An 18925-nucleotide genomic window follows, 5' to 3' on the forward strand; every position below is an offset into this window, starting at 1 on the left:
GACAAAATGAGTCAAATGAAATCAGAGACAGCAAAGTGAAATCAGAGAGAGAAAGACTTTACTAAAACCCAACGTTCCATTTAGCGCGTAAATGACCGAATCACCCTTCAGCAAATTCATAGAATTTGGACTCCACGACGTGTCAAATGAGTGTCAACATAGAATTTGGGCCCCACGACGTGTCAAATGAATGACACAAAGTGTAACGTGTCAGAGTATTGTTCCTTGTAATCGATAAAAAAATGTTTTCCAAGTAACATTATCCTTGATAACAACTTCAACTCCATTTGTTTTCAAATTTTGTAAGATGTGAGTCACTTCTGAGGGAGATTTTCTTGTACAAATCACTAATTTATTCAAATGCTTCAATAGTTCTAAGCTTTGCAATAAATTAGGTAATTCATCTTCATCATCGTTAATCTCCATCCTCTTAATATTGGGGAATGTTCCTTTCTTTATTAGAGATGTTGCTTGCTCATTGAGTACAAGACGAGAGATGGTTTGAAGATTCCACATCTTCTGATCTAATTCTGAACATCTTCCTCTCAACTTGACATGAAATCCAACATTAAAATGTCTTAAATGTTTGAGTTTCCACATTTGAACAGGAAAAGAAATTGAATCAATGCTATAAGGCCCCTGATTACTCAACTCAATGGTTTGTAGATTCCAAAGGTTAAGTATTGAATCTGGAACAAATGTAATATCACCTGACTCTATTCTCAAGTACCTTAGGTGGGTGAAGTTCCCTAAATTGGAAGGGATCTTTCGGCACGAGTTAGATCCAAAGTCTAACACTCGAACCAATTTGCACTCGTCCAAAAGCCATTTCCACTGTCTCCCACCAACATCATAATATGGCCCAAAGAAAAACAAGGAACGAATACATGAATGGTCATTGTTGCTTGAAGAAATGTAGTGACCCATGTTATTGTGAATGGACAGTCTGCGAGGTTTGGTAGGGATTAGAATGTTATTGTCTGTGCAAACTTCAAACACTTTCTCCTCTTTGCTCTCTGATATGCAAAGATCTCGAAGAAGATCATGAATTTGACACCTTGCCAAACCTCCATTAGACTTCATTCTTGCTACTTGGACCAAACTGCGATCGATGAGCTCGTACAAGTAGTCTTCCGCAACATCATCTGGGTCTCTATTTCCTGTATCTTGTATGAAACCCTCCGCAACCCATTTTTGCAATAATGGCGTAACAGGTATTTCAAAATCTTCAGGAAATAACCCAAGATAGAGAAAACATGGTTTTAGTCTCCTTGGCAAGTTGTCGTAGCTGAGCTTCAGAACTATATCCTTCACTTGGGTCTCGTCTCGAGTCAGATACCAATTAACATGACCTACCACTTTAGACCATTCTCTATGTGATTTTTCTTTCTTGGCTAGCAGTCCTGCTAAAACAATGATGGAGAGCGGCAAACCACGACAACTTTGAACCATCTGCTTTCCCAGGGTCTCCAAATCAGAAGGGCGATTTTCACCCTTAAACACTTTCCTGCAAAACAGCTTCCAACTTTCTTCTTCACTCAGGAATTGAAGATAGTGAGGAACATCATCACCAGCATGCAAGGCCACCTCTTTCAAACGACTAGTTATCAATATTCTGCTGCCTCTGTTGTTGTCCGGAAAAGCATCTTGCACCTCATCCCAATCCCGCCTTTTCCACAAGTCATCTACCACCACAAGATACCTTTTCCTCTCCAAGCAGTTCCACACCTGTTTCTTCAACTCTTCCTCACTTGGGCTGTTAATGTCTCCAGAGCTTTTCTTACCTTTCTTGCTGCTTTTGCGTTGTTGTTCAAAACTTGGCATCAAATGCTTCAGAAGACCAAGCAAAAGCTCCCTGACTCTGCACTCGTTTGAGACATAAACCCACGCACGACAATCGAAGCGGTCGTTCACAATGCTGCTATTGTAGACCTTTCGGGCAAGGGTGGTCTTCCCCAATCCCCCCATGCCAACGATAGAGACAATTTTACGATTCGAACCACCTTCCTGAAGTCGCTTGACGACGTCCTTGGAGTCCTGGACAAAGCCAACAACATGTTCTTCCTCCACGTCTCTTCTTAGCTTGTGCAGCGATTGCATCCTTTCCTTCTCCTCCTCTTCTTCTGCTGTGGATTGATTAGTGGCTTCTCTAAAAGCATCATATTTGTCCTTGTTGTCGCGTATCTCGTTGAGAGTGGATTTGAGCTTGTCTATTTTTTGGGCTACGTCGTGGAGCAACCTTGCTTGGCCAAAGCCACGGAGCATCCTTCCCAGAATGGTTCTCCTCTTGTAAATGGAAACTTTGGCTACGAATGTGTCGATGACATCCTCAGCCAAGTGGGCCACATCTCTGATTTGGTTGAAAACAGTATGTTCCATTCCCTTCTTTGTCTTTGTGGTATTGAGGAGCTCTTTGATCATTTGAAGTTCGTACTGGAGAGACTGGACTCTGTCCTCCACGCCATAGAGCAAGTTAGCTTCGCGTGCGGCAAGCTGGGATAAGTGATCTAAAACAAAAGAAACTACACTCTCTGCCATTACAGCGTGGACGAGCGTTTAGATTTCGATACTAGGTTTGTGGTTGGTGTTGGAAGAAGAATAAGAGGAATTTAAAGCAATATTGTGTAACTTGCAATAAGAGGGAAAGAATGTCCAAATATATATATTATGAAAAGTGATTGCAATAAAGAATTTATAAAGACTTTGGCTGAAGACTTGAGGTTTTATTTTTCCATTTATTACGATACAATATTTAATTTTCAAAGTTGCTAAGTTCATACTATCGGTAGTTAGGCACCTTCCTGTTATGTGCACTGTACCTTCAACTCATTTCACTTACAATATTTATACATCAACATCATTCTCCACAATAATTAGCTCTTTTTTATTATATTTATATGTTAACATTTATATATCAAATTATTTCATCTAAAAGTTTAAACATTTAAATTTATTTTATTTTCTTAGATAGAATGATTAATATATAAATTTTTACAAAAGTTTAACGTTAATATATATAAAAAAAACTTAATTGAATCATATTTAAAAATTAAAAAGTTAAATTGAATCAAATAAAAATTAAGAATTTAATTTAATTTTTTAATAAGAATTAAAAGACAAAACAAAAACTTATAACACATATTAGTTTCTTAAAGACAATAAATGAATTTATTTACTAAAACTCATACTAATATTGATAAAAGACCAACATTGATTTAATATATTAATTACTGATCAATTTAAATACTAATTTCTTTAATAGTTAAAATTTTGATAGTTAATGTTAATGATCAATTTAAGCTCTAATAAATTACTAATTATAATTTTTTATTTTTAATAGTAATTATTTTAAAAACCAATAATTTTTATTTATAAATTATTATCTAAACTAATCACTATAATCATTAATATTTATATTTTTAAGTGTCTAAAATTAGTTGTTTAAATATTTGAATGTAGTTCATTCAAACCTTTTCTCAATTTCAACTATGATAATAGGAAAACTTTCTTTTCGAATTTCAATCAATTTTTTCGTTTACAGTTAATTGTATTGCATTATTTTTCTGAGTCAAGGTTTCCTACAAACAATTTTTAGATTTTTCTTTTAATATTTCGTATTGTTGTTTCAATTTAGTTTGTATAAACAATGCTAAATCATCAACGTATTTCTCTTATTTTTTTAAAAATTTTAAAACATTTTAATATTATAACACTCAAATATGTTTTTCTTTATAGTTATTTATATACAAAAGTATATATACGAAGGTCGTCAACAAAATAAACATAAATGAAGGTCTTGATGTTACATCTATTTAGACGCAGCTCCAAATATTCATCCATAACAACAACACAATGGTAAGCTTCTAGAAGAGAGTTGTTATTATATCACATCTTTAGATAAACATTGAACAAAGAATAGTCAAGTCATCTACACTGTATTAAACTATATGTGTACACATTCATTTTTCAAATTACATTTCATGTTATTTAACTACCAAACACTCATTTACATTTTTTTTCTTGATCCGTTTATGTTCTTTTGAACTCACTTAATCAAATTCGTTTATGTTTTTAGTGTTCAAACTCTAAACCAAGATAAATATCTATCAAAGACACTCTGATATTTAAATTAGTAATCTAACAAAAACGGATAATACAATAAAATCTTATATAAATCATTTCTTTAAATAAACATTAAACAAATCATACTGAATCACTATTATCATTTGTTAAGTCATCTGCACTATATTAAATTATATCAATCACTGTTATTCTTTGTCAAGTCATTTATACTATATTAAACAATACATGTACACAATATTCATTTTTCAAATTAAATTTCATGTTATTCAACTCTGTAATAGTTAAAAGATTAAATATAATCAGCAAAGTCTTTCTTATATATATATTTTAATTATATTTATATATATAATGTCATATTAGTCAAAGCTTCCTGCTATGTGCATTGCAACTTGTATTCATTTACCTTAGAATATTTATATTTATGATATTAGACGTAATAGAATAATATATATGTAAGAGACGATTTGTTTTTTTTTTTCTTTTTTTCACATTATGTGAGTAGTTAATCTATACAGCCACTTGTTTATATCAAATTGCAAACATGCCACTTCAACCTCCGTTTTCTATACTTTAAATACATATTTCGCTCCGACTTGGATCAAATTCACTAAATATATATCTTTAAATTTTTCATCACTAATATATCTCACAAATACAATATCAAAATTTATCAATATACTTAATATGTTGATTAATTTATGTTGGTTAACTAAGAAGGTCAAACTAAATTTATTAAAAGGTTTAAATGAAAGAAAGACAATTATAATTTTTAGTATATAATATAGTGCTTTTAGTACACGTATTTTATTTTTAAATAAGGGGGTGAAGTTTTATATTTAAAATGGTCAGTCAACAAATATCGTATTTTTTAATTGTTTAGATATATAAATATATAAATGAGAAAATGATAATAAAAGAGCGACCATGGTAGAGTTTCATATATTTAAATAAATGGATGTAAGAGACGAATAAATCAACCGACATACTTGTGCTTACATTTTTTCAATTTAAAATTTATTATAATAACTATTGCAAAATGTGAATTTTGTAAGTTTTTTTTATGGGATATCCGAGTCCTAAAAAACAAAATTCATTTACCTTGGACATTGAATTCACGTAAACAATTATAAAAATTGAGTTTTTCTTATGAGATAAACATTGACGTATGAGTTTAACTAAGGTATTGTATTTTAATCCTAATTTTTACCACGGATGTAGTTTAATTAGACATAAATTTACGTTTGGTCTCATATTTATTGACGTAAATTTATGTTAAATATTGTATTAATCAACGTAAACTTTAAAATTAAAAAAAATACCCGTTCATTTTGACTTAAATCCAAAATCTATGATTAAAAAAATGAAAAAGCTATACCAATACAGATATTCTATTTATATTAAAATAATAATTATTATTTAACTTAGATGACTTAAACTTTAATAAATCTAACTATCCCTATTTATGCAAAAAAAAAAATTACCAACATTATATATCATCTTCTATAAATATCATTCGTTCCTTTTTCAAAAACCTTTTTTTGTCAATATAGTTTAAATATCTAATATTTGATCGTGTTGTAACTATCAATAATACAAAAGATAAATATGTGATAACATATTTTTTAAGTTTCTAATACATTTATTTCAAACCACAAACACGACAAAGAATTTGGAAAAGAATTTATAAAAAGACAGAACAAACTAATGAGATATGAATTTCATCTAAATAAGGAATTCACATTTCTAACAAAAAAAAACATAAGACAATATATTTATGACCTTATATATTGTTCAATATTTTTATCTTTATTTAACGTTGGATTTAGATTCATTTAAATTTTTCAATAAAACACATGAACAATGAAATGTCATCGTGATAGGTTATTCATTTTACTAAACACATTGCAAGTACTCGTCAATTCCTTTTCTATTATTCCTGACGTGATGTGCATTCATTCAACTTTGATTTATAACTATATATATTACAGACTCCATTGTCATATATAGATAATACAATACAATTCTCATTTTTCTAGTTCAGATTAAGTTCCAACTCATTTAAGTTAACATTTATCTTAATTTATTAACACATGCAAATTAAATCTTTTATTTTAAATTTGATAAAATTTGACATTGTTGTCCAAAAGTTGTGATAGGTATGTATAGAATAACATTAAATGATTTTTGAATTGAAATTACTCAAATTTTAAGGTTAAACTTAATATGTATACATTAGCAAATTATGAAAAAGTATTTTTTTTTTCAAAAATGTTTAACCAGACAATTTAAGACTTAGCATTAAATACAATATTTATTTAATTAAATATAGACCTAGCACAACACGAACACTTCCTCTTCAGTCTTCTTGCATTCTCTATCGTGCCCGACCTTAGCACAAAGCTTCCTCTTCGAAAATGAAATGGTGCAGTGAATGACAAAATGAGTCAAATGAAATCAGAGACAGCAAAGTGAAATCAGAGAGAGAAAGACTTTACTAAAACCCAACGTTTCATTTAGCGCGTAAATGACTGAATCACCCTTCAGCACATTCATAGAATTTGGGCTCCACACCGTGTACAATGCACAACGTGTTATAGTATTGTTCTTTGTAATTAAATGATGAAACTTCAACTCCATTTGTTTCCAAATTTTGTAAGATGTGAGTCACTTGTTCTGAGAGAGATTTTCTTGGTGTGCAAATCACTAATTTATTCAAATGCTTCAATAGTTCTAAGCTTTGCAATAAATTAGGTAATTCATCTTCATAATCAATAATCTCCATCCTCTTAATATTGGGGAATGTTCCTTTCTTTATTAGAGATGTTGCTTGCTCATTGAGTACAAGACGAGAGATGGTTTGAAGATTCCACATCTTCTGATCTAATTCTGAACATCTTCCTCTCAACTTGACATGAGATTTTACATTTAAATGTCTTAAATGTTTGAGTTTCCACATTTGAACAGGAAAAGAAATTGAATCCATGTTATAAGGCAACCAATTACTCAACTCTATGGTTTGTAGATTCCAAAGGTTAAGTATTGAATCTGGAACAAATGTAATATTATTACCTGACTTCATTCTCAAGTACCTTAAGTGGATGAAGTTTCCTAAATTGGAAGGGATCTTATCGCAACTGTTAGGTCCAAAGTCTAACACTCGAACCAATTTGAAGTCGTCCAAAAGCCATTTCCACTCTCTCCCACCAACATTATACTCCGATCCAAAGAAAAACAGGGAACGAATACATGAATGGTCATTGTTGCTTGAAGAAATGTAGTGACCCATGTCACTCTGAATGGACAGTCTGCGAGGTTTGATAGGGATTAGAATGTTATTGTCTGTACAAATTTCAAACACTTTCTCCTCTTTGCTCTCTGATATGCAAAGATCTCGAAGAAGATCATGAACCTGACACGTCTCCAAACGTCCATTCAACTTCACCCCTGCTACCAAACTACGATCAATGAGCTCGTACAAGTAGTCTTCTGCAACATCATCTGGGTCTCTATTTCCTGTATCTTGTATAAAACCCTCCGCAACCCATTTTTGCAATAATGGCATAACAGGTATTTCAAAATCTTCAGGAAATAACCCAAGATAGAGAAAACATGGTTTTAATGCTCTTGGCAAGTTTTCGTAGCTGAGTTTGAGAACTATATCCTTCACTTGGGTCTCATCTCGAGTCAGATACCAATTAACATGACCTACCACTTTAGACCATTCTCTCTGTGATTTTTCTTTCTTGGCTAGCAGTCCTGCTAAAACAATGATGGAGAGCGGCAAACCACGACAACTTTGAACCATCTGCTTTCCCAGGGTCTCCAAATCAGAAGGGCGATTTTCACCCTTAAACACTTTCCTGCAAAACAGCTTCCAACTTTCTTCTTCACTCAGGAATTGAAGATAGTGAGGAACATCATCACCAGCATGCAAGGCCACCTCTTTCAAACGACTAGTTATCAATATTCTGCTGCCGTTATTGTCGTCCGGAAAAGCATCTTGCACCTCATCCCAATCCCGCCTTTTCCACAAGTCATCTACCACCACAAGATACCTTTTCGTCTCCAAGCAGTTCCACACCTGTTTCTTCAACTCTTCCTCATTCATGTTGTTAATGTCTCCAGAGCTTTTCTTACCTTTCTTGCTGCTTTTGCGTTGTTGTTCAAAATTTGGCATCAAATGCTTAAGAAGGCCAAGCAAAAGCTCTTTAACTCTACACTCGTTTGAGACATAAACCCACGCACGACAATCGAAGAGGTCGTTCACAATGCTGCTATTGTAGACCTTTCGGGCAAGGGTGGTCTTCCCTAATCCCCCCATGCCAACGATAGAGACAATTTTACGATTCGAACCACCTTCCTGAAGTCGCTTGACGACGTCCTTGGAGTCCTGGACAAAGCCAACAACATGTTCTTCCTCCACGTCTCTTCTTAGCTTGTGCAGCGATTGCAACCTTTCCTTCTCCTCCTCTTCTTCTGCTGTGGATTGATTAGTGGCTTCTCTAAAAGCATCATATTTGTCCTTGTTGTCGCGTATCTCGTTGAGAGTGGATTTGAGCTTGTCTATTTTTTGGGCTACGTGGCGGAGCAACCTTGCTTGGCCAAAGCCACGGAGCATCCTCCCCAGAAGGGTTCTCCTCTTGTAAATGGAAACTTTGGCTACGAAAGTGTCGATGACATCCTCAGCTAAGTGGGCCACATCTCTGATTTGGTTCACAACAGTATGTTCCATTCCCTTCTTTCTCTTTGTGGTATTGAGGAGCTCTTTGATCATCTGAAGTTCGTACTGTAGGGACTGGACTCTGTCCTCCACGCCATAGAGCAAGTTAGCTTCGCGTGCGGCAAGCTGGGCTAAGTGATCTAAAACAAAGGAAACTACACTGTCTGCCATTACAGGGTGGACGAGCGTGTAGATAGTGATACTGGGTTTGTGGTTGGTGATGGAAGAAGAGTAACAAGATTTACGAAGGCACCAGAAAAAGCAATACTGTGTAGCTTGCAATAATGCATGCTATGAAAAGTGTCTGCAATAATAAAGAAAGCACCAGAAAAAGCAATAGCGTGTAGCTGGCAATAGCATAAAAAAAAGAAATATAATAGTTTGTCGGTCCATTCGCTTTTCGTCAACAATGACTACTTTTGAAGTGCATAATGTGAGGAGCGTGGCACCTTCCTGCTATTTGCATTGCACTTTCTACCTATTTTCCTTTAAGATATTTACATTTATTACATTACAACATATTCAAATTACCTTTGTCTTATATGCGTTAAATACGCGTTGCCCTGCTGCTTGGATCAAATTATTAAATGAATATCCTGACAATTTCTCATCACTAATATATCATTAAAAAATAAGATACAAAAACTTTTTAGTATACCAAATATGTTAATTAATTTATTTTGGTTAATTTGTAAGCTCAACTAAATTCATTCAAAGCTGAACCAAAAAAAAAAACGGGTATACTCAATTGAAATTAAAAATAATAAATTTTCCATAGAAAGTATTATGGTATTCTATGAATATTTTTAATTCTAAAAAAATCTTATAATTTCCAGACTATATTGAGTTTTTAGACATTTCTCTTTGAATATAATAACTATCATGACATGACATGATATTTAGACACAATGATAATCAACAAGTTCAAAATGTAACAATATTAAAACCTATGTGAAAAACAAAAATAAAAGGAATTTTCTATAAGAATATATTTTTGTTTTGAATAAGAAAGTGTTGAAACATGGTAGTGGTAGAATTCTTTTATTAAATGCTTACACAGAAACAATTTTGAAGATGAATATATATAAATTTTATAAAAAAAGACAATTATAATTTTTAGTATGTAATATAGTGCTTTTAGTACACGTATTTTATTTTTAAATAAGGGGATGAAATTATATATTTAAAATGGTCAGTCAACAGATATCACATTTTTTTAATTGTTTACATATATAAATATATAAATGAGAAAATGATAATAAAAGAAGGACTATTGTAGAGTTTCATGTATTTAAATAAATGGATGTGAGACAAATAAATTAACCGAAATACTTGTGCTTACATTTTTTAATTCAAAATTTATTCTAATAACCATTGCAAAATAAGAATTTTTTCAGTTTTTTTCCTAAAAAACAAAATTCATTTACTTGGACAATAAATTCATTTAAACAAATATAAAAAATGAGTTTTTCTTGTGAGACAAACATTGCCCATTATGAGCTTTGTGATATTCATTGATAAGGAATCAATAAAGAAGGATAGAGGAATATACTACTTACACCTTCCATAGTTTGAAGGATAGAGGAATATACTACTTACACCTTCCATAGGAAATGAGACTCGTTAACATTAATAATAGTAAATTTATGATTATTAGAAGTCATATAATCAGCACCTAAGTCATATTATGATTAGTAACACCTTAATTAATTATGCAATTATTATATCTACTAACAACAGAAAAATTTAATATATATATATATATATATATATATATAATTTAAGTTTAATTAAGTTTTAAATAATTTTAGTTATTTTTAATTGAATTTTTATTATTATTTTTTAAAATGTTTTTATTTAGTCTCACCGTATTGTTTACCTTTTTTATGGTCGACTTGCTCACTTTCTTTATATATGTTAAAAAGTATAAGGTTTGATAATTAATTAGAAATAACACAAAAAATAAATACTTTTTAATATAAAACTTGTTAGATTATCAAATTGTTATATTTTTTAATGTTCATGTCATTATCTAATGAATGATCGTGATGAATATTATTGATATAGGTGATAACGATGACATATTAGAAATGATAAATATATTTGCAAGTATGTTCAGATAAAATATGTAATTGATAGCATAGTAGATAGTTGATACTTGCAAGTATCTATTATTTGTATAGACTATTTTAATACTCATTTATAAATAGGTTAGATGCAAATATCATACTACTTAAGTTTTTGGTTAAAAAATAAATTATATTTTAATTTAATTTATATTTAATATTTTTAAAATTTTATATTGATTTTAATTTAAACATTTATAAAAATATCTTTTATTAAATATTTACCAGTATTCAAATATTTATATTTTTTAAAAAATCTTTAAACATTTTTTAAACAATTAGCATATGACGAATAACAAAACATATAATTGATTGATTTCTTTTTACTAATAAGGCGAGTAAACACTATTCTCGTCATTCTTATAAGTAATTATATCCTATTATGGACACATTTAAAAAAAATATATTAAAAGTCTCTTATCACTTTTCATTAATAATAATAATATTCTATATTAATCACAAAATTTCGTATGTTTTTATTGTAGATAAAACCATCAAAATAATAGTCCAAGACAAGAATTAGACAACAAAAACTTAATTAAAAAATATGAAAATTTTGAATACTCAATATAAAAATATAAAAAATAATGAAGACTTAAATTAAAAATATCCAATTTTAATAAGAGATTTAAAGTTTAATTAAATTTATTATTTATGTGTTACTTTTGGGTGTCGATTTCTTCAATTTTCTTTTTTACATGGTTTTTGCTTTATTCCATATTAACGATTTAGTTTAAACATGTTAATATTTTTTTTTTCATTGAATAAAGTAATGCAGCCAGGTGTCAGAATAAACAAGTTTTGAATATATTAAACATAACAAATGGATACTTCTTCATATGTGTTTTTAACATAGTATTGGTTTCGTAGTTCAACTAGATAATATTTTTAAGTAGACATAATACTTTTATCATACTTTTATGTTAAATACGAAAAACCGTAAGAGAAACGGGTACGTTTTTTATAGCCCAGAAAGAGGGGAGAAAAGATTAATTTTCCATTATTGAACTAAAAAGATTTTGTCATTTTTTTTTCTGCCTTTAGCGTGGGAGTGTCTTTGCAGATACCCACTCCATTCTCCTGAAGAGTCCTGTGCAAGATGAAAATATAAAAATACCTACATTATTTATCAAGTTCGCACCTCAACCTCGACAATTATACTGAAACATTTTAACATCCACCCTGAAACCGAGACTTGATATCTCAAAAAAGACCACAAAAGAACAAAAATAATACCCGACCAAAAAACAATACCGTGTAGCTGGCAATATGATAAAAAGAAGAAAAATAATATTTTATTGCTCCATTGACTTTGAGTCAACCATGACTAGTCAACCATGGCATCTTCCTGCTATGAGCATTGCAATTTCTACCCATTTGCCTTTAAGATATTGTCATTTATGACAGTACATCGTATTCAAATTGCTATCAGAGCACTCTCACCTTTGTCTTGTATACTTTAAATACACGTTTGTCTTGGATGTACGAGACGAATAACTCAACCGAAATACTTGTGTTTACTATAACACTCTAAAAAAATCAAGCATTACACGCGGTAGAATATTTTAAATAACGATACTTTATTATTTTATTTTAAAAATATCAAAAATATAAATAAAATTTTATAAGAAACTTCATCGTTTAAGAAGTTTTATTTTTAATACTTCTTATTAGAACAGGCCCAGCACTGTGCACTTGCAACGTTGGTGGCCCAATTCCTTTCCTGGCCCATATGGCATGTTAATCTGAAAGTGGGTTGCGTGCGTGGCATAACGCAGAAAAGAAATATCGAGAGAGAGAAAGATGAGACGGAGAGCGAGAGGCGATGAAGGTGGAAGGGAACGGCGACTCCCTCAACGGCGGCCTGAAGCGGTGGTGGCCGGAGCACCAGAAGAAGAAAATGTAGATCGGAAAACGGTAAGTAATGCAAACTGAATATTTCTTTATTCTGTTAAAAGTAATAAAGTCTGAATACATTGACGTTAAGGGAAAAAGGGGAAAGGAACCCTATATATATAGGATTCCATGAAAGGGGGGAAAAACCGAACAGACACACAAAATAAGTTAACTGTTGAAAAACAGTTAAGAGAATCAACAGTGATTCTCAATAGCCTCCCCTCAAGCTGGACAGTGTATGTTTACCAGTCCAAGCTTGGGAATAATGGTTCCAAACTTGACACGATGCGGAAATTTCGTGAAGATATCAGCAAGCTGTTCTTCGGACCGGACGGGGAGAAGATGTAAAAGGCGCTCCTGGAGTTTTTCACGAACCACGTGACAATCAAGCTCTATGTGCTTGGTGCGTTCGTGGAAACTTGGATTGTGGGCTATGTGGCGAGCCGATTTGTTGTCGCAATATAAAACAGGAACCCCAGATTCTTCAATTTGAAGGTCTTGTATAAGATAATGGAGCCACTGTATTTCGCATACAGTGGCAGCAAGGGCCCTGTATTCTGCTTCAGTGGAAGATCTGGAAACAGTCTTCTGCTTCTTAGATTTCCAGGAAATGAGTGATGATCCAAGAAAAACACAAAAGCCTGTGGTGGATCTCCTTGTGTTAGGACAAGTGGCCCAGTCGGAGTCACTAAAAGCCTTTAGTTGTTTTGGAGAATCAGCTGCAAAGAATAAACCTTCAGAGGGTGAGGACTTTATATATCTTAGTATATGTTGAACAGCTTGATAGTGATAATGAGTAGGTTTTTGCATAAATTGACTGAGAAGATTGACAGTAAAACATAAATCTGGCCTGGTATTAGTAAGGTAGAGTAACTTCCCTATCAGTCTTCGATATGATTCAGGATCAGTCAAATAGTTGTCCTCTTTGTATAGAGTGCTGGTGTCCTTTAGGAAGGGAGTAGAAGAAGGCTTGCAACCTTCCATCCCTGTTTCCTCAAGTATGTCCAGGGCATACTTCCTCTGACATAGATGAATTCCCTTCTTGGATCTTGCCACTTCAAGTCCAAGGAAGTATTTAAGTTCTCCAAGATTCTTAATACGAAACCTTTTGTGCAAAAGCTCCTTTATGCAGTTTATTTCTTCCATAGAATTTCCTGCTAACACAATATCATCCACATATACAAGTAGAGCAGTAAAACCAGTAGCAGTTCTTTTGATAAACAATGAGTGATCGGATTTGGATTGACTGTAATTCACAGATATAAGAAAGGCAGATAACTTCTCAAACCACTGCCTACTGGCTTGCTTTAAACCATATAAAGACTTATTTAGCTTACAGACCAAACCTTCTTTACTAGTATCCATACCTGGGGGTAATTGCATATACACTTCTTCATTTAAATCTCCATGTAGGAAAGCATTATCAACATCAAGTTGGTGTAAAAACCAATTATTTGAAGCAGCAAGAGCAATAAGAAGTCTAACAGTAGTAAGTTTAGCTACAGGGGCAAATGTGTCAAGATAGTCTATTCCTTCCTGTTGGGTATAACCCTTGGCAACTAATCGGGCTTTATGTCTCTCAATACTACCATCCGCTTTGTATTTAATTTTGTACACCCATTTGCATCCTATGGGGAATTTTCCAGGGGGTAATTGAGTTAGGGTCCAGGTTTGATTTTCTTCTAAAGCTTTGATTTCCTTATCCATAGCTTCTCTCCATTCAGCCTTGATTTTAGCTTCAGTATAAGATTGGGGTTCTTTGTTATTAGTAATAGTCATGATGTATTTTGAATATTTCGCAGACAAATTGCTACAATTTAACACACTATTTATAGGATAGGCAGTTTTAAAAGTATTTTTAATGGATAAAGATTGATGAACCTGATGAACATAGTCTTTTAGATAGTCAGGAGTCTTTCTGAGCCTGTTGGATCTTCTGCTTATATGGTTCTCTTGATCTTCAGTGTCGTTGTTGTTGTCTCTGTTAGCAGAGGCTTGTTCTTGTCCTTCCTGGTCATCAGACTCGTTATTGCTATTTTCAATTAAAGGATAGGAGGAGTCCTTTAGAAGATCATTGAGAGATTCAGTTTTCTCTTCACTGCTGACATTGTCTTGTCTGTCTTCTTGCATGTTGTTGTAAGGAAAGACATTTTCATAAAAGATAACATTTCTGCTTATGAACAACTCTTTAGTATTTAAATCTAAAACAGTATAACCTTTGACACCACTCTTATAACCAAGAAAAACACCTTTTCTAGCTCTGGAATCAAGTTTGTTTCTGCTATTTTCAAGTGTAGAAGCAAAGCATAAACATCCAAAAACCTTAAGATCTATATAAGCAGGAGATTTGTCATAAAGCATGTCATAGGGAGTTTTGTTGTTGAGAATATGTGAAGGCATTCTATTTATTAAGAAAACAGCGTGCCCAACAGCATATGACCAATAACCTTTAGGTATGTTTGATTGAAATATAAGACTGCGTGTAACATTAAGAATATGACGGTGTTTTCTTTCAACAATAGAATTTTGTTGAGGTGTTTCAACACAGCTGGTTTGATGATTAATACCATGAAGATTATAGAAACTTTCACATTTGAACTCAGGTCCATTGTCAGATCTGATGTTCTTAATCATTTTATTAAACTGGTTCTTGATTTTTATCACAAAATTTTGTAATAAATCTCTTGTTTGTCCCTTGTTGTTCATTAGGAAAATCCACGTATGTCTAGTGAAGTCATCAACAATCGTGAGAAAATATCTATGACCATGAACAGAAATAGTATTTAGAGGTCCCCATATATCACAGTGTATAGTTTCAAAACTTTCATTAGTAGCAGAAATACTCTTAGGAAAAGGTAACTTGTGTTGTTTGGCAAAGTGGCATGTATCACAAACAAAATTATCATCAGATTTGATATATGGAAAACTCTCACATATGTGCTTCATTGTTCTATGTCCTGGGTGTCCTAGTCTAAGGTGCCACAGGTTAATATCAACACTTTTACAAGAGAAAACACCTTTTGAGATATTGTTTTGAATAGATTTAGGTAAGACTTGTAGATAATAGAGCCCATTCCATGATTTAGCATATCCAATCGTCCTCAAAGTGTGATTTTCCTTGATCTGACAATGCTTAGAAGAAAAAGTTAGGCTGCAATTCATATCCTTGATAAGTCTTTGCACAGATATCAAATTAAAACAGAAATCTGGTATATAGAGAACATTGAAAATAGTAAAATCTTTGGCAAATTGTACAGTTCCAGCATGTTCAGCAATCAGTATAGTATTATTTGGTAGTTTTATAGAAATAGGCTTGATCTTGTAGAAGGTAATAAAATTGTTTTTACTGTGAGTAACATGGTCAGTAGCACCAGTATCAACAATCCAAGAAAAAATACCTTGTTCATTCTCAGTTTCATTTCTTTGAACCTGATTGATGTTGTGTGTGGGGATGTCATCAATTTTGTCTATCATTTTGAGGAGTTTTTGCATCTGTTCTGGCGTGAGAGAACTGAAATTGTTTCCATTACTGACTTTTTGAATTTTTTGGGTTTCTTCAGAATCAGTGTTGTTCTGACAAGCATTTGCACTTGACCATTCATTTCTTTTGTCTTCCTTCTTGTACCAAGGAGGATACCCATGTTTGGAATAACATTCGTCTATGGTATGATTCATTTTGTTACAGTAAGAACATTGTTTCCCATAATTGGGATTTCTTCCCCTTCCTCTGCCTTGACCACGGAAAACAGTTCCCCTTCCTTGGTTCTCAGCACTTCTTCCTTGATTTTTCCAATTCTGGTCAGGTTTCCATTGACCATTTCTTCCTGTAACATTAGCTAGCGTCTTAACCTCTGTGGAGATTTGTTTTTCTTGCCTTTCTTGTTGGATAATGAGAGAAAAGACACGATTAACATTGGGAAGAGGATCCATCAAGAGTATCTGAGTCTTGACAGTGTTGTAAGAGTCGTTTAAACCTTTCAGAAAGCATATTACATGCTCAGCTTCTCTGTATTTCAAAGAAATTCTGGACAAATCGCAGCTACATGGAGTGGCACAAGTGCAAGTGGGTATAGGCCTTAAAGACTCAAGTTCTTCCCACAATATCTTTAAATCTGTGAAAAATTGACTCACCCCCCTATCACCTTGTCGAATAGAATGTATTTCTTGCAATAGGTCAGAGATTTTGAAGTAATCTCCCTTAGAGAACCTTTCTTTGAGTTCATCCCATAGCTCTTTAGCCTCCTCAATGTAAATCACACTCTCGGCAATGTGGGGGGACAAAGTTTTAGTTATCCAGGACAAAATCATAACATTGCATCTTTCCCAGGCGTCATAGGCAGGATCACTTTCTTGGGGTCTTTTTATGGAACCATCAACAAACTTCAGTTTATTCTTTGACAGTAAGGCTCTCCTTAAGCTCTTGCTCCAGGATGAGTAATTATTTTCGTTTAGCACTTGAGTGATCAGAGTGAGCCCAGGATTTTCTCCTGGGTGCAAATAGTAGGGACTGGCAGGGTTGGTTGCTGGTTCAAATTGTTCCATGGTGGAATAAAGAAACCACCAAGAGGGCCCAAGAAAAAAACAAGAACGATCAGAGTGATGAACGGAAGCAGAGCAGGCACTTAGACCTGCTCTGATACCATATTAGAACAGGCCCAGCACTGTGCACTTGCAACGTTGGTGGCCCAATTCCTTTCCTGGCCCATATGGCATGTTAATCTGAAAGTGGGTTGCGTGCGTGGCATAACGCAGAAAAGAAATATCGAGAGAGAGAAAGATGAGACGGAGAGCGAGAGGCGATGAAGGTGGAAGGGAACGGCGACTCCCTCAACGGCGGCCTGAAGCGGTGGTGGCCGGAGCACCAGAAGAAGAAAATGTAGATCGGAAAACGGTAAGTAATGCAAACTGAATATTTCTTTATTCTGTTAAAAGTAATAAAGTCTGAATACATTAACGTTAAGGGAAAAAGGGGAAAGGAACCCTATATATATAGGATTCCATGAAAGGGGGGAAAAACCGAACAGACACACAAAATAAGTTAACTGTTGAAAAACAGTTAAGAGAATCAACAGTGATTCTCAATACTTCTTTCTTTAAAATTTTCTGAATCTTCCTTTTAAAAATTCTAACTCTCTACTTATCTATAGGAAAAATTTGACACACTTTAGCGAAACTAATGATAAAGAAAGCAATTAAACCTTTTAAAAAATTCATTTACAGCAATAACATGTGAACCTAATACGGTTACCATACCACATAATGTATCAAACTCAACTTTGAAATTATTATAAAATTACTGTTTTGGGTGTAGGGTCAAATAACTGTCAACTCCTTCATAATTTCCTCTCAAACCGTTTGGAGGAATACCTGTCAAAAGCTCTTTAATGCTTAAGTTAGCAAATAGTCCATACGATATCAAAGCAAAAGTATTAAATGCACGGTAAAATGAGATCATGTACATCTTACCTTTGATATTTATTTATAGTTTTTGAGATGAGCTTAAGATCAGCAAAACCTTAATTTTGGCCTAATCTCGACTCATCATCCTTAATGAATATTTACTTTAATCCTTAATGTGGGGAAGCTGGTCATTGAGCTAGAGCTAAACGGTCTTATCTCATCGTGCCCGGTTGGTACTTTCGCATATGATAAAATTGTCCGATCACACGTCGTACGCGGTTCAACCTTACGGTACAGTTACGATTATTATATAGAGATAAAATAGATATAAAAGTATACATTTTTATATTTATAAAAAGAAAAAGTAAAATATAATAAAAAATAATGTAAAATAGGTATAATTTTTTTTTTGTTAAATTTACGTCGTCCGATAAAAAAAATTGAATGGGTAGAAAAAGAAATATAATTTATCTCTAAAGTAACTTTAGACATGTTATAATTTACTTTCTTTTATATTATTATTACAACTAAATGTATATTTCACTGTTATAAATTAAAATAATATATCAAAGATATGGATGTATATGGCTGTGGATACAATAGAAAAATATATTTTATTTGAGACATAAACCCACGCACGACAATCAAAGTGGTGCTTCGCCTGACTGCTATTATAGACCTTTCGGACAAGGGTGGTCTT

The 18925-nt window shown here is 32.9% G+C and overlaps 2 protein-coding genes across 2 annotated transcripts; both read right to left on the reverse strand.

Moving 5' to 3' along the window:
• Positions 1-210: 210 nt before the first annotated feature.
• LOC124837647 (disease resistance protein RPP13-like) lies at positions 211-2577 on the reverse strand. Its single transcript, XM_088109496.1, has one exon. The coding sequence runs from the start codon at positions 2536-2538 to the stop codon at positions 211-213; it is 2328 nt and encodes a 775-aa protein (XP_087965622.1). The 5' UTR covers positions 2539-2577.
• A 3755-nt stretch (positions 2578-6332) lies between these two features.
• On the reverse strand, positions 6333-9166 carry LOC148201916 (putative disease resistance RPP13-like protein 3). The gene has a single exon (XM_088108703.1). It carries the CDS (start codon positions 8972-8974, stop codon positions 6617-6619), a length of 2358 nt encoding a protein of 785 aa, XP_087964829.1. The 5' UTR covers positions 8975-9166; the 3' UTR covers positions 6333-6616.
• Positions 9167-18925: the final 9759 nt, after the last annotated feature.

Source organism: Vigna umbellata, chromosome 3, assembly GCF_029865625.1.
Source record: "Vigna umbellata cultivar VRB3 chromosome 3, Vumbellata_1.0, whole genome shotgun sequence".
Lineage (NCBI taxonomy): Eukaryota > Viridiplantae > Streptophyta > Magnoliopsida > Fabales > Fabaceae > Vigna > Vigna umbellata.